General features: G+C 41.7%; 2 protein-coding genes across 4 annotated transcripts in view; one reads left to right on the top strand and one right to left on the bottom strand.

Moving 5' to 3' along the window:
• Nucleotides 1–974: 974 nt before the first annotated feature.
• Nucleotides 975–2,646, bottom strand: LOC120913957 (RING finger protein 223-like). 2 transcript variants are annotated; one of them, XM_040324319.1, is made up of 2 exons: nucleotides 2,350–2,646; nucleotides 975–2,004 (listed from the first exon to the last, which is right to left on the bottom strand). In XM_040324319.1, exon 2 carries the CDS (start codon nucleotides 2,001–2,003, stop codon nucleotides 1,428–1,430), a length of 576 nt encoding a protein of 191 aa, XP_040180253.1. In that variant the 5' UTR covers nucleotide 2,004; nucleotides 2,350–2,646; the 3' UTR covers nucleotides 975–1,427. The 2 variants fall into 2 exon arrangements, with proteins under 2 accessions (XP_040180253.1, XP_040180252.1); XM_040324318.1 differs by having other exon boundaries at nucleotides 975–2,235; nucleotides 2,350–2,642.
• Nucleotides 2,647–9,963: 7,317 nt separating this feature from the next.
• The window catches only part of RNF183 (ring finger protein 183), a 33,179-nt gene continuing 15,196 nt past the window's right edge, over nucleotides 9,964–27,946 (top strand). The window contains exons 1-2 of one of the 2 annotated variants that reach the window (XM_040324321.1): nucleotides 9,964–10,324; nucleotides 27,680–27,759. The gene's annotated coding sequence lies outside the window, so the exon portion shown is untranslated. Of the gene's footprint in view, nucleotides 10,325–27,542; nucleotides 27,652–27,679; nucleotides 27,760–27,946 lie in introns of those variants that run through there. The other variant, XM_040324320.1, reaches the window with a different exon arrangement.

The raw sequence follows: 27,946 nt of genomic DNA on the forward strand, positions 1-27,946 counted from the left end.
ATGCACTGAAAATTCCTGAGCAGACAGGAACAGGGCTGGAAATCATGGTACCGTTGGACCATCCAAGACACCCTCCATCTAAATTCTAAATTTCACTTTTGGGTAGATTAACCCATTAAAAGCCTGAAATGCAACTGAAAAGCAGTAGTCCGTGTCATACTATAGGTAGCAAGCAGCTTATGTTTCACCAATAAAAACAATTAAATCACTCATAGATTAACCAGGTATACGCAGAATTTCAGTGTTATTTATAAATTTAAATCAAAGTAAAAAAAAAACAACATATTAAGAAACAGACATTGTTAAAAATAATTGACAAGAATGTAAAATACTTTCTTTACTTTGTTCATGGTTAGAATGTTATCCATTATTAGAATATTGGAGATTCGTATTTAAAGTTAAATAACCAATAAACCTGAAATTAAAATTCTTTAGGTTACAGTGTGACAAGTGCCTTTAATTGGATGTCTGACATAACATTTTATCCTTCTGACTACAATATTTGGTATAAAAAAGTTGGAACTTGGCTGATGTCAGAATTCTACTAGGCAGAATGTAAGCTGTATATGGGAAAATATTGCTTCTTGCTACACTTTTTTTCTGGTAAACCCAAATGCCCGCAAAGACATTTCATTTTTTTTTACCATGGATAGAGTGAGAAAGGATTAAGCTTCTGTCCTGTTTTTATTCCTGACTGTGTCACTATTGGGGAGCATTTCCCTCTCTTCCTGTCAGGACAGGAAGTAATACTAAATCTTCCATTGGGGACACAGACAAATCATAACCACATTTTTAGTAGCTTGAACAAAGGTAAGAACTGACAATGTTTTTTTCTTGTACAGATGTCACAAGAACGAGAAATGAAGCAAAAGTTCCCCAAAGGGGTTATAAAAAAAATAAGAATGCAACAGAATTTTTTTTTCCAACAGAAATTTGTAACTGTCCTTCACACTATCTAAAATAAAAATAAAAAGTCTGATGTTAGGATTTATTATACTGTGTCTTGAAACAATTTCCAATGGTTGTTCTTACAATTCCATTTAGATGATTGTCATTTAAATGTAATTATTATTTAAAGGGTTAGTCCAAACCAAGCTAGAATTTCAGTGTAGGGTAGATGCCAATGAGACTGATGCTTAATGGATTTATATCTCTTCGGGACTTGAGTGGAGGGAAAACTTGAACTTAAGTTTCCAACTCCACCCACTTTTCGAACTTTATTAACAATGTGGAGAGGAAAGAGAGAGATTCCATAAGGGGAAGGACCAGCAATGGTGGATGGGTAGATTAGCCCCCCAGGATCCACCACAGATCAAATACCAGTTTTGGATGGATTGAACTTCAAGCAAATTCTTAATGAGGTCATATTGGTGAGGAATGGCTGAAGGTTGTCCCGTTGCCATGTGTACACATGTTACGTATATGATTTAAACACGTAGATATGTTGGAAAAAACACAACAAAAAACAGTAAAAGAATACAGCAGGTGAAGATCCACAAGAGGCAACCATAATTCCTTAGCATGAGGTTGCAGCGATGGTAGTGTGGCTGTCGATTAACTGTAGTCAGGTTCTGTGGCTGAGAAAAGCTGGGCTGAGCAGGTCCCAGTAGAAAGACTGTTATAATTACATTTTCCTCTTGCCCTTGTGGGAAGTGAGACAAAGAGTTTCTGGTACTGCCGACGTGGGTCTCCCCATTATCTTTCTTCCAACAAAGTTTAGACCCTTCTATCCACACTTTCTGCAGCTGATTCATCCATGGCGGGTAACGGGAGACAATGTCCATGTTGGGGGGTAGCTGTGGGACGCCCCCTTGTGGGATAGTGACCTTAGCCCTGCAGATGGGACAGCAAAAACTTTCCATCTCTTTCTGAAAAACGCAAAGCTTGGACAAACACTCCATGCAGAAAGTGTGTTTGCAAGGCAACAGAAGAGGTGTTTTGAACACATTATCATAGGATCCAAAGCAAATTGGGCATTCCGGAACTTGATATTCCTGTTCCATGCTTGAAACAAAAATGGACAGTCTGAGAACAGGCAATATCCGTCTTTGTTCTTTAAACTCAAGTTGGTTTTACAAAGTCAAACGGGATACAGATCCCAACAGGAGAACATAGCTGAATATATAAGTCAAAAGGAGCATTATTAGTTCAATGTGTGATTGAAGACCAATCCTTGTGAAATCCAAAATAGCGTAGATGAATTAAGTTTTAATGTACAATAGCAAAGATGAGTTCCTATGAAGGCAGAGATGACACAATCTTAGAGAATTGTTTTAAAAAGTTGGCCTGTAGTCCAGGCCCCAATATCTTTTATGCATCAGAAAAAAACATTGTAGCAGGCTACTATACCTGTAGAGGAAAGATGAAAGCGTTTGTGCAAAATTTCAGGCCATGGGGCTGTGCGTTCCTTTGGAACGTGACTGTAGATGCTTTCTGTCCCGTGTACCGGCTCTGAATGCTCAGGTGTCCCTGCTGTCATCCAATTGTTTATAGCTCTGCTTAAACAGGGATTGTTCTTGTGTAAAGAGTGTTGGGCCAGAGTAGGCTGTACAGTATTAATGACTTGCTCGTCAGCTCTGTGTTCGCATTGCTCCTAGTAACAATATTTACTCATTCTGTTGGCGTGGACTCATACAGTGACACAGGATCATGTTACTCACTGACAATTGAAGACTGTTCTTCTTGATCATCACAGTCCCTTTCACTGAGGTGCAATATCTTGTTTTTCCACATTGATCGACTTTGAGATCAGAGGGAGTCTGCCTATTGCCGAAGGCACAGAGCCAGCTAATTAGAAGAAAGCATCAACTTCCAATCTCATAATGAATTTGCGCGACCATATCTGGAAGATACATTTTCTAATTCCTATACAGAGGGGAAACCATTGTTCATTAAAGTATATGCAAACCCTAACAATGAACTTCTCTTATTTGTTCCCTTTTCGCCTGTTTTATATGCGTGTATTTTATTTTTTAATTGTATTTTTTTTAATTTGTTTGCTAAGTTCAAAAACACACCTGTTGATAATGCAGGAAATGTTGTGAGCTGATAACATCCTGTGCTGACTTATCAACTAGATTGTTCTCCAAGGACTACACCCCTCTATGCTATTGACAATGGGAGAGGGGTGGGGTTCCATAGTCCTATCTTTTTTCTATTGCCCTGATATAGATTGGTTGTCATCCTAGGGCTAGAAGTGTGTTACTGGTAGAATCACCAGGTGAAATATAAATAGACTAAAAGCATGAAATAAGAAAAAAAATGAAGCCACCTTATCTGAGGACTGGTAAGTTGCAATATATAACATTTTTGTTTTTGGTTTATATATATCCGTGAATAAACACTAAATGGGACTGGCATCAAAGTGCAGCAAAAGTGAAAATAACAGTAAATAAGTCCACATAAATGTCCATTCAAATATCCATAGAATGGAATGCTGAAACCAGACGTAAAACAGTAACTGTATGGGTCATCACATAAACCTTCTTGCCGGAACTCTAACCGGAACCGATGGATCTACTTATTGGGCAGATCATTGGAGCGTGTGACATCCTAGTGGCAAGTCACATCTACTTGTCTGACGACTCAAAGTGGATAAACGGATCGCAGATGCCAACTTTTAGGAAGGAACCCCAACCTCAAAGCAGACTCTGGGTTCACCCAGTGTCCACGTGGTCCTCAGGAGAATATATACATCCCCCAACTGAACACTTGTATGATGTCTGTGTTCACAATATGACCATATAGTGGAGACACTGGGGAGCAACAGTTGGCTGTCTTTGATGTGGGACCTTGCACCAAAATGCAAGGTCAACTTATTAGAACAGGGTGTACCTCCCCTCTGCAAAAAAAATCATTATTATTTATAAGGGGAAAAAAATGTACCTGCAAAAAAAAGTTAAACACCTACAGTACCTAACTCTCGTCTTCACGCATCACCACCCTTCTTCAAGATTTCTGGAGAACAAAGAGTATCCCATATCTGACAGTAAGGCAATCCAGTCCAGTACAAATGCATCTTAGGATGTTACGCGGCATAAGAGCACTCCGGACCAGTCATGTGACTGGCTCCCAGCGCCGGATTTAGGGGAGAGGAGGGACAGTGGACAACGAATGCCCAATAGTGACATCACCACCCAAGCATCGCAACTGTTGTCACTGCCTTTCCTCTCTCCTGAAACAAGCACTGAAAGCCATTCACATGACTGGACTGGGGTGCCCTTAGATTAGGTAAGTATACACATATTTCCTTTAGTTTACAGGGTAGTTATTATAGAGCTTAGAATGGGAGGACGAAGCAAGTTTAATCTTAAAATAGGTTTAGACAAGATTTTTTCTTAACAGCAAGAGAGGAAGAGAGGAAGTGCAAAGCGCCAGTAGTGATAGTAGCCTAGTTTCTGCTGCCGGAAAGTAAACCAAGGGCTACTGCCCCCTGTTATGGCAATAAAATAAAAAAAGTAAAAAACAAATAAAGCATAAAAAATATAATTTTGCCCTATTAATTAAAGTGATTATGTGAAGGTATATATATATATATATATATATATATATATATATAAAAATTAAATGAATTAAAATGAAGCATCCCATCCACATGATCCATATACATTGTAAGCAGTTTGGCAATTTCATTGCAGATTCTTACCTTCTCCTGTTCTATATACACAGTATACTAAAGCAAGTCTTGCCCATAGGCGTGCGCAGGGGGTGTGCCAGGTGTGCCTGGGCATACCCTAATCACGCTGTGCAGTGCAGATTCAACCTGCTGATATTTCACCCAAATAAAATTGTAAAACAATAAAATAAAAAATAATAAAATAAAATAACAAAAATTAAAAACTACTAGACATGTGCAGAACGAAAACATTGGTTTTGTTACATTTCGTTTCGATTCGTTATTTACGTAAATTTGTTTAATTTGTTTTCGGGATTAGTTTAATCTTATTAGTTTTTGAATCATTTTCAAGTAGTTTTCGAATTTCAATTTCGAATAGTTTTCCAATTTCCAAAAAGAATAAAATAGAATATATATATATTTTTCTATTCTATTCCTTTATTTTCTATTCTATTTTATTCTCTTTGGAAATTGGAAAATTATTCGAATTCGAAAAACATTCAAAAACTAGTAGAAAACAATTTGAATTAGAATTTCGTCCGAATTAGAATTTCGTTATTTCGGATTCGTTTACATTTGGTACCGTTCTAGTTGGGATGCAACCCGAATTTTCAAATAACGAAAATTTGTCCGAATTTTAATTCTGATCAAAACAAACCACACATATCTAAAAAATACCATTGCTCTACTGACAACGCTCACTGCCCTACAACATTTTTTCATTTATTTAGAGTGTGTGTATGTATACCAGTGTGTTTGAACTTTGGGGTGCACACCCTAATGCAATAGACTGCGCACACCTATGGTCTTGCCATTATGCTTTTGGAACTGGCTGTTAAGTCAGAGGATCTGCTTTTATTACACCCCCCGAGCAGCCCTGGTGTTGTCATAAAAGCAGCCTTTGACAATCCTATAGTGTGCATCTCTTTTATGAAAAATAAAACACAGATTTCTAAATGATTTGAGTCATTGAAGAATATGACATTTCTGGGGATGTCCTGTACAGTGTACACAATTTGAGTTCTTTGACAATCAAGAAAACCATCGTGGACAAAAAGTGAAATGGAAGCATTGGAAAGGTACATTTTAATGATGTGAAATTACAAAATGTAAATTTTTTATATTTTATAACAAGTGTTTGTGCAATGTGCCAGCCCCTCCAAATTGTCATTTTGAGTGCTTTGTAGAGATCATAGGCTTAGTGATCTGGCCATCTGCAGCATTCAGTCATGCACAGACCTAGTTTACCTGTGGGTCTCATGCACATGGGAAGTTTGGCCTTCAGTCTCAAATCCTGGCATTTTTGAGTTCTGAGAGCAACCCGACATAATCTATAACAGGCTGAAATACACAGCAGCTTGAAGGCAGGTGCAACCTATTTTCTCCACTGCAGGTGGCATTAAACCACAGCGGTATTGCAGTTGGAGGGGAAGTCTAGAGGAACATGGTTCCTCTATGGTTTCCTGGGTCACTGGGGGAGCTATCCGATTGGCTAGTGTCACCCCATGTGACTCTGGTGGCCATCTTGGGTTAGGCAGAACCTATTTAAGACCTGGGCTCCCAGGTTTGAAGCACTTTCATGTATGGTTTGTGTAGGGACAGGTCACCTATTTGACAGGTACAGTATTAACAGCAAGGAGAGGTTCCTGATGAGCAGGTGGGGAGACACAGGAAGTGCCACCTGAGTGTAGTATGTTAGATACAGTTTATTAGCATGGTAAGTAATGCACTTACAGGAAGCAAGATAAAGACATGCTCATCTGTATGGGCATGTGTAGATGTAGTCCGGCATCCGAGATGAGCATCCACGGGTATGGCAGATGTCGAGAGAGCCACGATCTGTCCTGTGGCCAGCGGAAAGTCTGCCTGGGCCGGCCTTAAATGCAGGGAAAAGACGTCACAGGAAGCAGAGAAACGCTTAGGAAAGAACGGCTGGGCAAACAAAGCTACGTGCTCAGAGAATCAGCTCCTTCTACAGGCCTAACATTATAGTGCTGGTATAGTGCTATTTATGTGTCCGAGCTGGCCGTGGGACAACAAGCGCCAGCACACCTAGCAGTCACCAGTCAGCCAAAAATAATATGGATCGGCCAGACACTGAACAATTGATTAATCCAAAGATAGTTCAACATAGACACAACAATAAATATGAATAAACAAATTGTGTGTGAATTCTTAATGTCCATATCAGTAAATGGTACCCATATACCGTAAGAGGGGGAAGTTTCTATAAAAAATATATAAAAACATATATATGCACACACATATGTTCACAAGAATAAATGTCCAAGTTCCAAAAATAATAATAAAAAATACAAATAAAAATCGAATTATGATAAAATCCATATGAAATATGCATAACAATTACTGTAATAAATTCCAAAAATTGTATACAAAATATAAATATAAATATACAATGATATAATGATGATATATTGTAAATATAGGAGTATAATACATATGACTAGTCAAAGAAATTGTAAAACGGTATCGAGATGAACGAATGGAATAATCCATGCGCACATACAAGAGGACGTACATATGCACACATAAATGCGTATATGTGCATACACACTGAGTAAACACATACATACGAAAACTCGACACCTGCCGATGAAAAATAATAAATAAAAGAACAATAAATGATTAGACGGGTCTTATAAGACTATATCAATGGTAGGTATGTGTATCGGTTCGCCTTAGCGGTATGGTGTGGTATGTATCACCATGAGGAGAAAGAGCTAGGACACGCTATCCTTCTTGGAAACCTCCCCGTATGGCACAGACTGGCCAGGCTGCATCCTATCCCTCCAAACAGATGCTTTTGAAGCATCCAGAGACCTGCTGTTACACTGTCTGCTGCGACAACCTGTGAATGCACAGGGTAGAGTGGACTTCCCGATGGGTAGTTGTGTTTGTTTCAACATTAATTACAATACAGTTCCGTTACTGCGTCTAGACGTTGAGTGTTTCCTGCCGCCGCTCTACACTGTACCTTCCCACAGGCTAGATATTGTACCAAGCGGTTCTCACATTTAGCACCATATGTGTTCAGGTATGTATGCCCTGAGTGTAGATTTCCTGAACACATACGGCCCTAAAAGTGAGTACTGCTCTGTTCAGCATTCAGAATGTGTCCAGCTGTGGCATATTTTAGCCTGTCATAGATTTTGATAGGATGTATCCTGAAAACACCAGAATCTGATGCTGATGGGCCAAACTGCCTGTGTAAATGTAGCCTATTTCACAAGGTATGTCCTTATAGACTCAGACCTTCAGGAAAAAACTTAAGACCCACCTCTTCTGAAGGATCTGGACTAAATTGGACACATTGCATTTGTAGCGTTATACAAATTACTCACTCATTAAGACAGTAGAAGCAGAGAGGCAGCTTTTCCCTGTATAGATATTCTTCTCATATTTCCCCATCATCAGTAGAAATGCATCTCATATAAGATTTTTACACACCATCCAAGCCAAGTCAGGACCAGTAAAAAAAAAAAGTTTTTAACAGGTGATCCTAGTATTACTTTTGGTGCCAAAGGTTGTGTGCCTGCAATTATGGACTTGTCATTGCCACATGCAGTTGAGTAACTGGACAGCAGAGGGTGCACTAGGACTGCATGTGACATATATGCCAGTGGTTCTTGACCTCAGTCCACAAGTACCCCCAACAGGCCATGTTTTCATGTTTCCCTTTAGGCCTGGTTCACACCTATGCATTTTTTTTGTGCGTTTTTAGTTTTCCAGAAACACACTACAGTCCATTTAACATAGTTTCCTATGGATGTAGTTCACATCTGTGTTTTCCCAGCTTTGGGCACATACATATGACTTGCTTGCAAAGTTAGCATAGAGAACTCTTCTGCTAGAACAAGGGAACCTAAAGAAATTGTCTGCTTCAGTTCTAAGGTCATTAAACAGTGGGCAATATGTGAGCAGCATTCTCCCTCACAATCCCTGAATTACTTAAATAAAATAAAGTGGAACCTCGGGAGCGACAATTTTGAATTTTGAAAAAAAAAATAATATTTTTTACTTTTTGCTATAATAAATATCCCCAAAAAATATATAAAAAAAAATATTTTTCCTCAGTTTAGGCCGATACGTATTCTTCTACATATTTTTCGTAAAAAAAAAACGCAATAAGCGTTTATTGATTGGTTTGCGCAAAAATTATAGCGTCTACAAAATAGGGCATAGTTTTATGGCATTTTTATTATTATTTTTTTTTGACCAGTAATGGCGGCGACCAGCGATTTTTATCGGTACTGCGACCTTATGGCGGACACTTTTGACACATTTTTGGGACGATTGGCATTCTTATAGCTACAGTGCTATATAAAATGCATTGATTACTGTAAAAATGCCACTGGCAGGGAAGGGGATAACACTAGTGGGCGAGGAAGGGGTTAATTATGTTCCCCGGGTGTGTTCTAACTGAAGGGGGGTGGGACTGACTAGGGGAAATGACAGGTCGCTGTTCATACATTGTATGAACAGACGATCAGGCATTTCTCCCCCTGACAGGACCGGGAGCTGTGTGTTTACACACACAGCTCTTGGTTCTCGCTCTGTAACGAGTGATCGTGGGTGCCCGGCGGTGATCGCGCCCGCCGGGCACGCGCCCCTAATGGCTGTAATGCGAAATGACGTATAGCTAAGTGATTTTGCGCAGCCGAGCCGACCTGCCGCCGGTCGGCTAGTGGTTAACACCATAAACTTGGCACCACTGTGCCATAACTACATGCATTCACTTGAATGTGTGGCACTTTGCAGGTGGACTTTTGCAGTTTGGGGGCAATAAAAACGCTTTTTTATTAATGTGTGTTTTAGGCCTCTTTCACACTGGGCGGATCAGCGGGGATTGCCCCGTTGATCCCCGCTGAGCCGGCGGATGACAGGGCGGTCCCCGCACACTGTGCAGGGACCGCCCTGTCTTTTCTCCGCTCTCCCCTATGGGGGGATCGGATGAACACGGACCGTATGTCCGTGTTCACCCGATCCAATCCGCCAGACGGAAGGAAAAGTAGGTTTTTCTCCGTCACACTTTGGCGGATCGGAGCGGGTCGGATGTCAGCGGGCATGTCACCGCTGACATCCGTGGCTCCATAGAGGAGCACGGAGCGCCCGTACAGGTCCGCAAAAAAAACTGACAGATGGACCTGTACAGGCGCTCAGTGTGAAAGAGCCCTTACCAAAACGTATTTTTACCACCTCCCCAACCAAAAATGTATACAAGCCCTAGATCTGCTGAGTCTCCTTTCCCAGCTGAAGCCTATTACAGAGAAACTAGTTGGGTGGAGCCCATTGTGAGACGTCTAACCGTTTTGAGGTGGCTGGTGCAAACCACCGCTCTGTTTTTTATGTGCATTTATTTTTGCTGATGTTTGGTTGCCTTGATGTCAGTTTTTAGTGTGCTGTTTTAATGAACCCTTTTGTTGAAACATATTGCACTATGAGGCCGTCCCTTATGCTCTGGGATTTATCCTTGAGCTGCCAGATTGGATATCAGCTTTTCCAAAGATACCGGCGTCTATTGAAAAACCATCCATTGAGTCCACTTTTACAGCTGAAGGTGTTGGAGCCTGATGGGATCATCGTCCAGTGTCTGATACTGCTGTCATCTGGAATTTGGTTCGTTTTTACAGCCCAGTGCGTTGGAGCATGGTGGGATTATTATCTAATGCTTGAAACTACTGCTATCTGGTAAGAAGTGAATCTATGTGGTGATGGGATATTAAAGTCTTTGGGGCAGATCCACAAAAGGATTACGCCGGCGTATCTACTGATACGCCGGTGTTTTTTTAAATTTCCCGCGTCGTATCTTTGTTTTGTATTCACAAAACAAGATACGACGGCATCTGAGATCGTTCCAACAGGCGTACCTCTTAGTACGCCGTCGGATCTAAGCTGCAATTTTTCGGCGCCCGCTAGGTGGCGTTCCCGTCGAAATCCGCGTCGAGTATGCAAATTAGCTAGTTACGGCGATCCACGAACGTACGTCGGCCCGGCGCATTTTTTTACGTCGTTTGCGTTCGGCTTTTTCCGGCGTATAGTTAAAGCTGCTGTTCTGAGGCGTACTCAATGTTAAGTATGGCCATCGTTCCCGCGTACAATTTAGATTTTTTTTATGTCGTTTGCGAATAGGGATTTGCGTAGAATGACGTCACCGTCGTAAACATTGGCTGGTTCCGGGTTAATTTCGAGCATGCGCACTGGGATACCCCCATTGACGGCGCATGCGCAGTTAAAAAAATACGTTGTTTACGTCGGGTCACAACGTATTTACATAAAACATGCCCCTATCACTTCCATTTGAATTCCGCGCCCTTACGCCGCAAAAGATACACTACGCCACCGTAACTTACGGCGCGAATTCGTTGAGGATTCAAACCAAAAAAAGTAGGTTACAGCGGCGTAGTGTATCTTAGATACGCTACGCCCGGCGCATTAATGCGCCGATGTACGTGGATCTGCCCCTTTGTGTTTTTGAAGAGCACTGAAGTTGCCTTATATTTGGTTCACCCAATTTCCTTGAGCCTAGGTTCACACTGCTGCGAATTCAAAATCGCGGTAAAATGCGCGATTTTACCGTGATTTCGCGGCTGCGATTTTGCCGCGATTTCGGCCGCAATTTAATGTAAATCGCGGCCCGAAATCGCAAAAAGTAGTACAGGAACTACTTTTGAAATCGCAGATGCGCGTCGCACTGATAAGGACAGTGCCATTGCCGACAATTGCTGCCGATTTGAGATGCGATTTGACATGTCAATTCGCATCTCAAATCGTTCCAAATCGTACCCAGTGTGAACCAGGGCTGAAGAGCACAAATGTTTTTCACATACTTGGTTCACACATTTCCCTTTTGTATAAGGGTTTGCCACTTGGACATCTTTATATGCACCTTTTATGAACTGAATCGTATATTTTTCACTTTATGAGTCATTTCATAATTTTTTGTTTTTTTTGTTTATACACTTGTTTTTCAGGAGTTGACTTTATGCTCTTACATTTTTTAGTTGTGTGTATTTTTGCACTGTGAATATTCTTATTATGATTAGCGCACCTGTTTCTTTTAATTATCTATGCTTATAGTAGGGGTTCGGACCTTTTTGGGTTGCAGCTTTTTGCCATCTACATATTTTCATTTATTTATGTGTTTGATTTCTCCATTTCAATAGTCACACTTTGTAACAAAATAATAAAACTGTGCCAAAAAATGTGTCACAATATAAATACGCTGCTATAGGGGGCGCTGTGCCAATTATTTAAAGTGATTACATTTTTATTTTATTTTTTCACTTGTGAAAATAGTTCATGTGATATTCATATCTATTATAAGTCCTAGATACAAATGCTATGATGAACTCCGTCCCAATATAGTAAACCAAAATGACAATAAAATCCAATAACGAAAGTAACAGCAAAAAAAAAAATGGTAAATGAAATATAGCAATAAAGTCCAATGATGAAAGTTTTTGCAGAGGAAAGTGGTGATTCCTATGTTCCTATTCAGAATCTTTCACCAAACATAGCGACACCCAAAAGTGATTGGTATGGAGATCTGCTTACAAGATGTAATTGACTCCTTTAGTGAAAAAGAAAGTCAATTATCGCTTGTGCAGTTTACTGCCTGCTAGCATGTCAGTACAGTCTGGAGATGTACTCTGGAACCTGCCTCCTCAAAGTTGCAGACGGGGTATATGAATGCAAGAAATAGGACATCCATAGTATAATATTGCTTTTTTATTTAAAAAAAAAATTAACCACTTCCATACAGGGCACTTACGCACCTTCCCGCCCAAGCCAATTTTCAGCGCTGTCGCACTTTGAATGACAATTGCACGGTCATGCTACACTGTACCCAAACAAAATTGTACCTTTTTTCCCCACAAATAGAGCTTTCTTTTAGTGGTATTTGATCACCTCTGCGATTTTTTTTTTTTTTTTTTTTTTGCACAACAACTAAAAAAAGACTGAAAATTTTGAAAAAAAATTAAGTTTTAATTTTTTTCTTTTAATTTTTTTGTAAATAAGTAAGTTTTCTCTTTCAATTACGGGCACTGATATGGCGGCACTGATGAGGTGGCACTGATGGGCACCGATAAGGTAGTACTGATGGGCACCGATGAGGTGGCACTGGTATGCGGCACTGATGGGCGCTGGTATGCGGCACTGATGGGCACTCATGGGCGGCACGGATGGGCACTCATGGGCGGCACTGAAGGGCACTCATAGGCGGCACATATGGGCACTCATAGGCGGCACATATGGGCACTGATGGGTACTTATGGGTGGCACTGATGGGCACTGATAGGTGGGCACTGGGCACGGATTGGCACTGTGGGGTGGCACTGATGGACACTGTGGGGTGGCACTGATGGATCCATGTTGCCAATCAGTGCCCGTTTACTTTTTTTTTTTTTTGCCCATTTTTTTTTTTTTATTCCCTGGTGGTCCAGTGTGGTGATCCGAGGGGGGGGGCTGCGCTGATAAACAATCAGCGCGAACCCCCCCTGTCAAGAGAGCCGCCGATCGGCTCTCTATTCGCGTCTGTCAGACATCAACGGCTCTTCCTGTTTACATCGTGATCAGCCGTGATTGGACACGGCTGATCACGTGGTTAAGTGTCTCCGTGAGAGACACTTTACCTAGATCGGTGTTGCGGGGTGTCAGACTGACACCCCGCAACAACGATCGCCGCGATGCGCGCCCCCGGGGGCGCGCAGCGGCTCAATATCCTGAGGACGTCATATGACATCTAGTCAGGATTAGACAACCACTTTGCCGCCGTCAATCTGTCATTAGCGGGCGGCAAGTGGTTAAAAACATTAGCCAAATGGCTTCTTGCATTAAAAGGTGCCTATCCAGCACTGGGGCTGCTGGCGTGTAAGTCAAAAGCAGGGAGAGATGAATCCTATTCCGTGTCTACCTCCGTGAACGGCGTGTGCTTCACCGATCGCCAGAGACAACCAGATGGCCGGATATGACATGGGAATAACGTGACCAGGTAACGCCGCCGATGTACGTTTCGTAAATTACGTCTTCAGGGGGGGCGCCCCCTATATTTCATTCACCATTTTTTTTTTTTTGCAGTTACTTTCATTATTGAATTTTAGTCATTTTGGTTTACTATATTGGGACTGAGTTCATCATAGCATTTGTATCTAGGACTTATAATAGATATGAATATGACATGAACTGTTTTCACGAGTGAAACAAAATAAAATGTAATCACTTTAAATAATTGGCACAGCGCCCCCTATATTTCTTATTTCAATAGTCACACTTCCCTTCACCAGGAGAGTAGGATAAGCGCAGGATTTTAACCCTTTTTTTGACATCCTAAATCTACTGTACCCAGTCCTCTAGAGTCTAGACCAGTGGTCATCAACCCTGTCCTCGGGGGCCCACTAACAGGCCAGGTTTTATGTATTACCTTGGGGAGATGCAGACTAGAATACTGCAGTCACTGAGCAGCAAATGATATCACCTGTGATGTTTTTCAGTTATCTTGCAAACCTGGCCTGTTAGTGGGCCCTGAGGACAGGGTTGTTGACCATTGATATAGACAGAAACAAGGAGATAACCCTTTCAGTGAGTCTGTGCCCACACTGCAAGAGGGGACTCTTTGTTTTCCTGGAGTCCAGCTTTAATATAGCGATGTACTATAACATTTCTTACCCCGTCCGGGTACTACTATCCGGCTTTAATGACTGAATAAACAATCCACACACAACCTTTGTTGGATCTGTTCAACTTTATTCACCGATAAAAACTTTGTTCTTCAATTTCTGAAAAACAATAAAACACATTAAATAAAACCAGTTCTGTGCCGTGTCCCTCCAAAGGGTTAACAGCAGCGGATGCAATATTGCAGCCACTCGTCCATTGTTGCTGAGCTAAGGAGATTTTTGAGACTCATGGCAGCCGTGGACTCGCTGTGTGTATTTACTTAACAAATATTAACATTACAATGCTATTCCTTCTACAAAGAGGAGGAGAAGGGGGTGACTTTCTCATCTAGACCTTTAGGCTGCATGCACACCTTGGCGACAGGGAAATGTGCCAAAGCACGCATTGCGCTTGCAGCGCTATTGTGTCTTAATGGCACCCCAAACACGGGTAATGGCGGAATTTTTTCACTTGTTGCCAAATGTGCTTGGCGCCAAAATCTGGTACTTGAACGTCTTTGAAGCATTTTTTGTGCAACAGGCAGCCCATTTAAATCAATAGGCCGTCACTTTTAAAATGCGCTAAAAAGCATGACCCAAATGCGACTGATCACTCAGGTGTGAATGCAGCCTTAGGCTGGCCATACACCATGAAAATTCCTTTCCTGCGACCATGGGTTGCAGGAAAGAAATTCACACAATTCCCCCATCAACAAAGGCAGTGCCGAGAGGGGAATCCTCTCCTGCCAAGCAATTGTCTGCTCCCGGCAGTGGGTGGGGGGCGTCGAAGACACTTAGACCCCTTGCACACTGGGGCGTTTTTCATGCGGTACAGCGCTAAAAATAGCGCTGCTATACCGCAAAAATCATGCCCTGTAGTGTTCAATGTGAAAGCCCGAAGGCTTTCACATTGAAGCGGTGCGCTAGCAGGAGAGTACCAAAAGTCCTGCTAGCCGCATCTTTACCGCAGTATAGGAGCGGTGTGTTCACCGCTCCTATACCGCGCCTTCCCATTGAAATCAATGGGAAAGCGCGGTAATACCCTTTTAGCGCGGTAATAACCCTTTTCGGCCGCTAGCGGGGGTTAAAACCTCACCGCTAGCGCCCGAATATCGCGGTAAATACGACGGTACAGCCGCGCTACAAATAGCGCGGCTATACCGTCACCGCGGCTGCACGCCTCAGTGTGAAAGCAGCCTTAGGCTTCATTTCCATGGACGTTTTTACAGCAACTTTTCGGAGCGTTTTTTGCAGCTTAAAAACAGCTCTCCATTTTAGTCTATATGGCCTCATGCCCACCATGACGTTTTTGAGCTGTAGATGGCTGAGCCGTTTTTAAGCTGCAAAAAAAACCCAGGACCAGTGCGTTCTGAAGCTCCAGTGTTAGAGCTGTAAAAACTCCAGACATTAAAAAACGCTCAAACGCGCAAAAACGCTACCGCTGCGTTTTTGAGCTCCAGTTTTTAAGCTGTAATAAAGGCTAAAAAAAGTGGCTGTAAAAACATCCATGGAAATTAAGCCTTATTGTTAGCAGCTATAGCAGCCACTAGCGATAATAAGAGAATCCGGCAGGCTGGTTGTTCCCAAGCTGATCGATCAATCAACTTGGTATATTCAGCCTGCCCATTAACGGTTTCCAATCTCGGCCGGTTCCTGCTAAACCAGCCAAGATTCAAACTGTGTATTGACAGCCTTAAACACGGTGGGACTTTTTCACAACAAACTTCAAAATGAGCCGGTTTTCAAAAAAATCCATCCGTGTGTACGCTCCATCGGACAAACTTTTTTGGGTTTTCATCGGACAAATGTTCGCTCTGCAAACGAACAAACTTTTCGGCAACAATAGTCCTACGGTGCAAAGTCCTATTGTGTGTAGAGAAGTCCATTGGACTTTAGTCCAAAGTACAAACACTCATGCCCAGAACCAATGTTAAAATCAACCAACAATAGCAGAAATTGACCAAAGGGTGGCGGTAATAAGCAGAAAAATCACGTGATTTTGGGAAAGTTTGCAGAAAAAGTCGTGTGTATGCTATGGGTGTTCCCGGCCAACATCCTTCAAACAAAAATCCACGGTACAGTTTGTTTGACGTTATACCCGTGTGTATGGGGCTTTAGACTTTTCTCTATAAAATATTGGATTAGATGGAGTGTATTGTGATGGAGTGTATTGGGACTGTGCAAAAAAGTCAATCGAATGATAGATTTGTCATATAGCATCATTGTTATTGTCAGTGGGTCCTTCTTTCCGCAGTCCATCCTAGTTAAAGATTTGTTCTTGGAGATGTTCTAGGATTTCACTGCTGGCCAAAATCCATGTTTCTGTGTGTTTAAATGAGCAAATAAACCGGTGTCCTCATATAGTCTTAAAGCCCCACTTGAACTTTCAGTTTAAAGCAGCTGACTACATTCCATATGCATCAAAACAAAAGGTGTGCAAAGTCTGGTGTACTCAATGTTGAGAAATACAGATACATTTCCTTCATTCCATACCATCAGGGAGGGGTGTGATGGGCCTTAAATGTATTCTGCAGCAGGACAATGACCTGAAATGTACAGCCAATGTCAATAAACAACCTACCTGCCGAGTTCCTTCAAAAACTGTGTACAAGTGTACCTAAAGGCCTGTACACATGATCGGATATTCCGACAACCATTGTCTGATGGACGTGTTTTGTCGGATAATCCAACCGTCTGTATGCTTCATTGGACAATTGTTGTCAGGATTTCCGACACCAAATGTTGGTGCATGCTCTCAAATTGTCCGACAACAAATGTGTTGCGTCGGATCATCCGATCGTGTGTACACAAATCGTCAGAATAAAATCCAAAGTACAAACATGCATGCTCGGAAGCAATGCTAACCATAAGCCAACATAAGCAGAAGTTGCCCATAGGGTGGCGCTAAAGAGCTGAAAAAACACATAGTACAGTTGATATCTTGGCCATTTTTTTAAGAATATGAATGATAACACAAAAACATTTTTCACTCATGATTCGTGTTTTGCTGAAGCCATTTATTATCAATCAACTGTGTTTACTCTTTTTAAATCATAATGATAACAGAAAATACCCAAATGACCCTGATCAAAAGTTTACATACCCTAGTTTTTAATACCGTGTATTGCCCCCCTTAACATCAATGATAGCTTGAAGTCTTTTGTGGATGAGGCTCTTAATCTTCTCAGATGGTAAAGCTGCCCATTCCTCTTGGCAAAAAGCCTCCAGTTCCTTGGGCTGTCTTACATGAACTGCATGTTTGAGATCTCCCTAGAGTGGCTCAATGACTGAGATGGCCACTCAAGAACCTTCACTTTATTATGCTGTAACCAATGACAGGTCGACTTGGCCTTGTGTTTTGGATCATTGTCATGTTGGAATGTCCAAGTACGTCCCATGCGCAGCTTCCTGGCTGATGAATGCAAATGTTCCTCCAGAATATTTTGGTAACATACTGCATTTATCTTGCCATCAATTTTTACCAAATTTCCTGTGCCTTTGTAGCTCACACATCCCCCAAAACATCAGTGATCCACCTCCGTGTTTCACAGTAGGAATGGTGTACCTTCCATCATAGGCCTTGTTGACTCCTCTTCAAATGTAGTGTTTATGATTGTGGCCAAAAGGCTTAATTTCGGTCTTATCACTCCAAAAGACTTTGTGACAGAAGATATGAGGCTTGACTCTGTGCTGTTTGGCGTATTGTAAGTGGGATACTTTGTGGCATTTGCGTAGTAATGGCTTTCTTCTGGCGACTCAACCATGCAGCCCATCTTTCTTCAAGTGCCTCCTTATTGTGCATCTGGAAACAGCCACACCACATTTTTCAGAGAGTCCTGTATTTCACCTGAAGTTATTTGTGGGTTTTTCTTTGCATCCCTGAATCATTTTCCTGCCAGTTGTGGATGAAATTTTAGTTGGTCTACCTGACCGTGGTTTGGTTTCAACAGAACCCCTAATTTTCCACTTCTTGATTTAGAGTTTGAACACTGCTGATTGGCATTCTCAATTCCTTGGATATCTTTTTATATCCCTTTCCTGTTTTATACAGTTCAACTACCTTTTCCCGCAGATCCTTTGACAATTTTGCTTTCCCCATGACTCAGAATCCAGAAACGTCAGTGCAGCACTGGATGAAAGATGCAAGGGTCTGTCAGGAGTCCAGAAACTCACTGACCTTTTATTTATAAATATAATATATATATAAATATATATATATATATACACACACACACACACACACACACACACACACACACACACACACACACACACACACACACACACACACACACACCAAGCAAACAGATCACAGGTGAGGATGGTTACCTTTAATAGCCATTCAAACTCCTTTGTGTCAACTTGTGTGCATGTTATCAGGCCAAACTTACCAGGGTATGTAAAGTTTTTTTAATCAGTCATTTGATTTGTTTTTGTTGCCATTATGATATAAAAAGAGTAAACACAGTTGATTGATAATAAATGGCTTCAGCCAAACACTAACCATGAGTGAAAGAAAAGTTTTTGTGTTGTCATTCATATTCTCTGAAAATGGCCACGAAAAGCATAAATTCTGGCAGGGTATGTAAACTTATGAGCACAACTGTACATCTATTATGTCACTACGTTCGTGTTTGTTGGATGAAAAATTTCTGCCGTGTGTATGCATACCAAGTTTACAGACCATGCCCTTCGGACAAAAATCCACAGATTTGTCCGATGGAAGTCCAATCGTGTATACGAGGCTTAAGACTGAGGCTGTTTTGAAGGCAAAGAGCAGTCACACCTAATATTGATTTGATTTCTCTTTTGTATGTTTTACTTTCCATTTTGTTAACCGCTTGCCGACCGCGCTATAGTAGAATAACGGTTACAGCGCGGCCGGGCCAGTTCTGGGAGGGTGTCGTATGACATCCTCCTGTGATTACTTCCGCTGGTGGCCTGCTCTGTAATTGATGTGTCACTAGGACACCACTGATCACAGATCGGGATAAAGGGCCAATAATAGCGGTATAAGCGCAATGTAAATACAGTTGAAAATTTGGCCTGGGCAGGAAGGGGGTAAAAGTGCCCACTAGGCAAGTAGTTTATTTTTATCAATTAACCAACACTTCTATTTATGAAAGCATTTTTAATTTCCAGAATTTTTTTCACACCTGCCTAAAACTTTTGCACAATACTGTAAAGTAGTTACAATAAACCCAGAATCAATGTATCAGAAACATACACTGATACAGCAAAGCACTGATACTAATTCTGGGTTTATTGTAATGCCAATGATGCAACTTAACCACTTGGACCGAGCCTGTTTTTCAGACATTAAGCCTAGGTTCACACTGCTGCGAATTCAAAATCGCGGTAAAATGCGCGATTTTACCGCAATTTCGCGGCCGCGATTTTGCCGCGATTTCGGCCGCAATTTAATGTAAATCGCGGCCCGAAATCGCAAAAAGTAGTACAGGAACTACTTTTTGAAATCGCAGATGCGGCGTCGCACTGATTAGGACAGTGCCATTGCCGACAATTGTCGCCGATTTGAGATGCGATTTGACATGTCAAATCGCATCTCAAATCGTTCCAAATCGTACCCAGTGTGAACCAGGGCTCAAAACAATTTTTTTTGCTAGATAATTACTTTGAACCCCCAAACATTATACATTTTTTTCTAACACCCTAGAGAATAATCCTACATGCACTAAATAGTGAACAAAAAGGTTATTATAGTGCCGAATCTAATAAAAGATATCACATACAGTACAGACCAAAAGTTTGGACACACCTTCTCATTCAAAGAGTTTTCTTTATAACCGAAGAATACAAGCTCCCATCGTGAAGTACATTAAATTAGAGAATTTATTAAAAAACGAAAACTGCTTACAAGCAAATGTTTTTAAAACGCGAATCACGAAAAATCTGGTTTAACGGGGCTCCACGTCACTTCCGGTCACGTCTAGATGTCCTTACTCAGAGGAATGTGATATAAAGAAAAAATTCAGCGCTGGAATAATAAACTCAAAAAACAAAAAATTGCAAGCCAGCACTAAGGATAAATTCAAATAAAAAGTCCCAAAGTCATATAGTGTATAAAAGTGCAGCGCAAAAATAAAATCTAAGACAATAATTATAATTAAATATTGAAGAAAGTCCATATAGTGCACAAGTGAAAAAATCCAAATGGTGCTCCAATGTAAAGTGATTGAGTGCAGTAAATCAGAAATTCTGTGATCCACAGGTAAAGAATCCTCCACCGGTTAACTGAATAAATAGATGGCCTCTCACCTTAGCCATTCGACCATGGCTAGGTCACAAAGCGTGTTACACCTCCCAGGTGTGAGCAAAAAACCTTTGAATCCCAATAGGCAGGCAGCTAACCAGCAACTCGGCTCAGCCAATTTCCAGATCAGCAGGAGGGTATATGTGAATGAGAGAGGAAACAGACTAGTGCTCTCTGTCTGGTAAAGCTAGGTATTTATTAAAAACAGGTAACAACTTACAATTAGTGGCACTCAAAGCCGAGTGTGAAGCATCAATAGCATATATCGGAGCTGCAGGCTTCCGATTCTACGATCTGTTCACAAACCAGCATGTGAGACGGCGAGCGCGGGTGACGTCACGTAACTCCTCCCCCTTTCGTACGTTACGTCCCAATAGGCGGGACTTCATCAGCATAGCTTACCCTATGCTGATGAAGTCCCGCCTATTGGGACGTAACGTACGAAAGGGGGAGGAGTTACGTGACGTCACCCGCGCTCGCCGTCTCACATGCTGGTTTGTGAACAGATCGTAGAATCGGAAGCCTGCAGCTCCGATATATGCTATTGATGCTTCACACTCGGCTTTGAGTGCCACTAATTGTAAGTTGTTACCTGTTTTTAATAAATACCTAGCTTTACCAGACAGAGAGCACTAGTCTGTTTCCTCTCTCATTCACATATACCCTCCTGCTGATCTGGAAATTGGCTGAGCCGAGTTGCTGGTTAGCTGCCTGCCTATTGGGATTCAAAGGTTTTTTGCTCACACCTGGGAGGTGTAACACGCTTTGTGACCTAGCCATGGTCGAATGGCTAAGGTGAGAGGCCATCTATTTATTTAGTTAACCGGTGGAGGATTCTTTACCTGTGGATCACAGAATTTCTGATTTACTGCACTCAATCACTTTACATTGGAGCACCATTTGGATTTTTTCACTTGTGCACTATATGGACTTTCTTCAATATTTAATTATAATTATTGTCTTAGATTTTATTTTTGCGCTGCACTTACTCAGAGGAAGCCAAAGATTTTTGAGCTCCCGAAATATGTTGGATATTTTAGGTTATACTGTTGTGAATATTAAACACTGTTGGACCTCTTGTTTGGTGCTTTTGTAAGACTTTATAAATGTGGATCCTCAACTCTGGGTCCCCTATTTAACCACTTAAGACCCGGACCTTCAGGCAGGTTTTGTGATTCGGCACTGCGTTGCTTTAACTGACAATTGCGCGGTCGTGCGACGTGGCTCCCAAACAAAATTGACGTCCTTTTTTTTCCCCACAAATAGAGCTGTCTTTTGGTGGTATTTGATCACCTCTGCGGTTTTTATTTTTTGCGCTATAAACAAAAAAAGAGCGCCAATTTTGAAAAAAATACAAACATTTTTGCTATAATAAATATCCCCCAAAAAATTTTTTTTTCCTCAGTTTAGGCCGACACGTATTCTTCTACCTATTTTTGGAAAAAAAAATTGCAATAAGCGTTTATCGATTAGTTTGCACAACATTTATAGCGTTTACAAAATGTGGGATAGTTTCATTGCATTTTTATAATTTTTTTATTTTTACTACTAATGGCGGCGATCAGCAATTTTTTTTTTTTCATGACTGCGACATTATGGCGGACACATCTGACAATTTTGACACATTTTTGGGACCATTGTCATTTTCACAGCAAAAAAAATGCATTAAAAATGCATTGTTTACTGTGAAAATGACAATTTCAGTTTGGGAGTTAACCACAAGGGGGCGTTGAAGGAGTTAAGTGTGACCTCATCTGTGTTTCTAACTGTAGGGGGGTGTGGCTGTAGGTGTGACATCATTGATTGTGTTTCCCTATATTAGGGATGACGGCGCCACAGCTCTCCCCGTTCTTCAGCTCCAGGGACCGATCGCGGGACTCCAGCGGCGATCGGGTCTGCAGGTCCCGCGGCCACGGAGCTTCGGACCGGGTCGCGGGCGCGCCACCCACGGCTGGGCACTTAAAGAGGACGTACCTGTACGTGCTTGTGCCCAGCCGTGCCATTCTGCCGACGTATATGTGCAGGAGGCGGTCCTTAAGTGGTTAAACCACACATTTGTATAGGGAGGGTGTTAAGTAGAGAGGAGTGAGACCCTGACTGTGAGGAAATAAAGAACTTGGATTTAGATGCATAGATCTGGGAATTTTTTCCTATTTTTTGGGGGCTTTGTATCTTTGGGGCAACCCTCACGGGTTGGGTTATTTTAGGATGCAATAGTAAGAGATATCATTGTGTGATAGGTACTGGCAGTAAAGTAATAACATATAATAGGGAGGCAAAGTAATTCACCTGTTAGATAGGAGTAAATAGTTGGCAAAGGGGAATAGGTAAATTTGTTTCGTAATCCCCCGGTCTTTTTCCTTTTGTTTTTTGTTTCTCCTTTTTTTTTTTTTCTCTGGTACTTTTAAGGCCAAGATGGGTGCACTGAGAAATAGGATATGAGAAAGAGAAAAGGAGGAAAAAAAAAAAGTGCGACTCATAGAGGGAAATTTAGGTTGATTATAGGGTGCACATGGGTAGATACCGCAGCGTGGCTCGCCGCATTGCCCTCTCCCCACTTGTAACGCCTCTCCTCTAAGTGGAGGAAAGTCTGAGGCGTCGAAACTTTTCGGTTTCTACTAATTGAATAGCAGGCTGATCTGTAAATTGCTGGGTGCTGGCTATCGTTTAGTTTATAAACTACTCGGGGGGGTTCTGGATGAGTGGCCAGACCCCGAGATAGTTTTATTTTTTTGTTGTTTGTTCAGCCTCCTCCCCCTTCCACCCACCCCCTCCTGCCCCTCTACCCCATAAGATACCCAGATTTGGGGTTATTAAAATATAGCCGTCAAAATGACTAAGATAACTGGTACTTGTACTCGGTCCAAAAAATGTGGTATTGGGACAACCCTAGTCCTAAGTGCTATATACCTCTTCCAATACCATCAAAAAACATAAGTGCTTGTATCTGCAGATGCAGAAAAAGCATTTGATAGGGTAGACTGGGGATTCCTGAGAGCCACGTTACAACACATAGGATTAGGAAGGGGGATGCAAAACTGGATAACAAGTTTATACTCCTGTCCGAAGGCAAGGGTGAAGATATAAACGATATAATGTCCGAACCTTTCTCTATATGTAATGGAACACGGCAAGGATGCTCACACTCTAACCTTTTTTGAGAACCATAAGGGCTAACCCAGATATTAGGGGAATATCAATAAAGGTAGAAGAATATAAAGTAGCCGCATATACGGATGATTTGTTATTTTCTATAACTTCCCCAGTTATATCTCTACCATCCCTTTTACCAGAATTACGTGTATATGGGGATCTGTCCAACTTTAAGTTGAATTATAGTAAATCAGAGGCGATGGGTGTGGAGGTGAGTGCTTCCCTGCAACACCAGTTAGCGTCACATTTCTCTTTCAGGTGGACAGGCTCCCATGTATGTTATTTAGGGACTAAAATACAGAATAAATTAAACAGAATCTTTGAATTGAACTTTGCCCCATTGATACGACAGATCAAATCAGATTTTCAAAGGTGGGACAAGGAGATCGTGGTTTGGTAGAATTAATATCATAAAAATGAACGTAATGCCTAGATTGCTATATCTGTTCCAGACCTTACCTATAAAGCTTTCTCCAGGAGTTCTGAGAGATTTGAGATCTAGATTTGCGAGGTTTATCTGTACAGGAAAACCTGCAAGAGTGCATAGGGATATTTTTGATTTTACCGAAAGAGCGAGGAGGAGTGGGATTCCCTGATCCGATGGGCTACTATGATGCATCACATTTAGCCCGGGTAGTGGACTGGTGTGTACATCAGAAGGATAAGCCATGGATACACATGGAACAAGAAATTACTAATATACCCCTAGAGGTAATAGCATGGCTTTCGGATGCAGAGATACCGCAGGCTGTAAGGAAACACCCCACGATAGGTGCCACTCTCTGAATTACTAAGATGTCAACACATCCAAGCCCAATGAGTCCAGTCTTGGGCACCCTGAGTTTCCAGCCAGGTTTAATAGATCAGTATTTTAAGAATTTAAGGTGACAGGAAAGCAGTAGGCTAATGCATTTCTCGATAGACAATCATGTGATGACTAATGGGGAGATTGAACACGCATTCGCAAGGGATTTAGATCCATTGAGGCGAATACAGTTGAAAGCCTTCATTCGATCAATGAAATTGCGAACGGTAGCAATACGTGTACCATCTAATGCCCTGTACACACGATCGGTCCATCCGATGAAAACGGCCTGATGGATTTTTCCATCAGTTATCCGATGAAGCTGACTATCAGTCATGCCTACACACCATCAGTTAAAAAAACGATCGTGTCAGAACGCTGAAAAAAATGAAGTTCAATGCTTCCAAGCATGCGTCGACTTGATTCTGAGCATGCGTGGATTTTTAACCGATGGACGTGCCTACAGACGATCTTTTTTTTCTATAGGTTTTTTATCCATCAGATAATTTTAAAACAAGTTCCTAATTTTTTAACCGATAGATAAATAACCGATGTGGCCCACACACGATCGGTTTAGTCTGATGAAAACGGTCCATCAGATCGTTTTCATCAGACAAACCGATCGTGTGTATGCGGCATTAGTTTGAGCAGATATGTCTAAAGGGAGAACCACTGAGACATGCACTTTCATCTATGTTCGCCTTGCTGGCGGAGTCAGAAGCCCCACAAGAATTGCCCTTCATACAAGCCTGGGAAAGGGATCTGGGGGTCACATTTTCGAAGGCACAGAAAGCTAAGATCTTCATGTTTACGCAAGAGGCATCAATGGCCACTAGATATCAGGAAGGGGGGTACAAAATTCTGACTAGATGGTAGAGAACCCCAGTATTACTGAACCGGATATTCCCACAGGTATCAAATTTGTGTTGGCGTTGCCAGGGAGCGGAGGGCATCATGATACATATATTCTGGGAATGTCCAGGATTGAAAGAATTCTGGAAGATGGTTTCTGAAACAGTAAAATAAATCACCGACGTAGCTCTTGGAGAAAATCCAGCAGCATTTTTGCTGCATGACATTTCATTATCTACTGAAAAATATAAACACTCCATTTTAAGGCATCTGCTCACAGCAGCGAAAGCCTGTATCCCAATCCTTTGGAAGAGCACAGTATCCCCAACGAGATCACAATGGCTAAGTACAGTAACAGAGATTCAACAGATGGAAAATCTTACTATGGGGCTGAGGGAACAGGAGGATAAGTATTGGAAGGTATGGACTCCATATATCATATATAGGGAACAAAATACTTAGAAAGAGAAGGTGGGTATAAGGACGGAAAAAGGAGAAAAGAAGGAAATCCCTAACACTAAGCTGTAATCAATAAATCTTGGGTGCGGGTACTGGGAAGGGGCTGTGTCTTGGATTTTTTTTTTTTTTTTTTTTTTTTGTTCCTCTCTTTTCTTTCTGATCTTTTTTTCTTTTTGCTTTCTGAATCTTATGAAGCTAGGTGGGAGGGTAACCAGGACTCTTCTTGGTTAAGGTAAATGTAACAATGGTATAAATGGTAGCGCGATACTAGTGGAAAAGGAAGTGTAAATGATGAGAAAATATAAATCTAACTGAACCTCTTTAGATGTGGATAGGAACTGTGGGCCAGATCCAGAGAGCAAGTACGCCGGCGTATCTACTGATACGCCGGCGTACTTTCAAATTTCCCACGTCGTATCTTTAGTTTGAATCCTCAAACCAAGATACGACGGCATTTGGGTAAAATCCGACAGGCGTACGGCTTCGTACGCCTTCGGATTTTAGATGCAATACTTCGGCGCCTGCTGGGTGGAGTTTGCGTTGTTTTCCGCGTTGGGTATGCAAATTATCGATTTACGACGATCTACGAAGGTACGCGCGGCCGTCGCATTTTCTAACGTCGTCGTCTAACGCGGCGTATAGATAGACTTGCCATGTTAAGTATGGCCGTCGTTCCCACGTCAATTTGATTTTTTTTTTATTTTTTACGTAAGTCGTCCGTCAATAGGGATGGACGTAACTCACGTCTAAGTTAAAAAATGACGTCATTGCGACGTCCTTTTGCGCAAAGCACGGTGGGAAATTTCAAAACGGAGCATGCGCAGTTCAATCGGCGCGAGAACGCGCTTCATTTAAATGAAACACGCCCCCCTACCCGCCCAATTTGAAATACGCCGCCAGAAATACACTACGCCGCCGTAACTTACGGCGCAAAATCTTCCTGGATTCGACTTAAAGCCAGGTAAGATACGGCGGCGTAGCGTATCTCTGATACGCTGCGCCTATCCAATTCTATGTGGATCTGGCCCTGTGTTTATTAAGACAAGGGTTTCTGTAAAATGGAAGATGTGTTGTATGGATGTACCTGTATGTAATACTGTATTTATATCATTGTGGAAAAAATAAATAATTTATAAAAAAAATAAGGGAATGGTAGTATACAATTTCCAGTATACAGATTATCTCTTGGGCTGCAAAGTAAAGGGTTATTAATATTACTACTTTTTTTTTTATTTTACTCAATATTATTATTATTATTATTGTTACTATGATTAGAAGTGTCACATGTACATTACATCACTTCTGATTCTATGCTGGAACGTAGTTACGTACATGGGAAGTTTTCCTGCGTCAAGAATTTTTGTACTATTAATGGCATTCTTGTTTCCAACATGTTATAAACATTCAGAAAAAAAATCAAATGATTGTTCATCTGATTTTTTTTTTTTTGTACTTGGTTTAAGACTAAACCATTATAATAAGACTGGATTGGCAGATTCACCTGCTTCTGGTGCAGGGTGGCACGCAGCGTCATTGTACACATTGCACATGGCTGAGGCCAACCTATTGCTGCCAGTTGCAAGAGTAGAGCACGCTCAGCAGGATAAAGAAAAGAAGACGGAATCCCCCAGGACCTAACTGGCAGACGGTTGGCTCCGCCCTCCCAATCCCCCCCCCCTCCTCCTCTCCTCACCTGCTGCTCTCACCTGTTCAGAGTACGAGACAAACACCTTTCTGCTGCAGCTGCCACTCTGCTCTCCCTACACTCTGCTAGGTAGGATGACTCCCTGATGACTTCCCATCTGCCCTATTGCAGGTATTTATGTATTTTATTCTTATTGTAGGTCGATATACCATCATGAAATAGGTGAGCATATTGCAGAGATTGGCACGGGGCACCATGCATGGCATTTATCACCACCTGGTAAGTGCTACCCAATGATAGATTGATTGTATATAAAAACACACATGCACAAAAGCATCTGGAACGCATCCGGACTGCGTTTCTATGGTGTGAATGGACCCTTAGGGCACATTCACATGGCTGCGGAAAGTTTGCTGCATTCAGAGGCAGCTAAACGCAACGCTGCCACATAAAAACTCGCCCATTA

The sequence above is a fragment of the Rana temporaria genome, chromosome 9, assembly GCF_905171775.1.
Source record: "Rana temporaria chromosome 9, aRanTem1.1, whole genome shotgun sequence".
Taxonomy (NCBI): Eukaryota; Metazoa; Chordata; class Amphibia; order Anura; family Ranidae; genus Rana; species Rana temporaria.

Bases quoted from the DNA above. Each gene is read 5' to 3' on its own strand.
- LOC120913957 (XM_040324319.1), bottom strand. From the start codon at position 2,003: ATGGAACAGGAATATCAAGTTCCGGAATGCCCAATTTGCTTTGGATCC.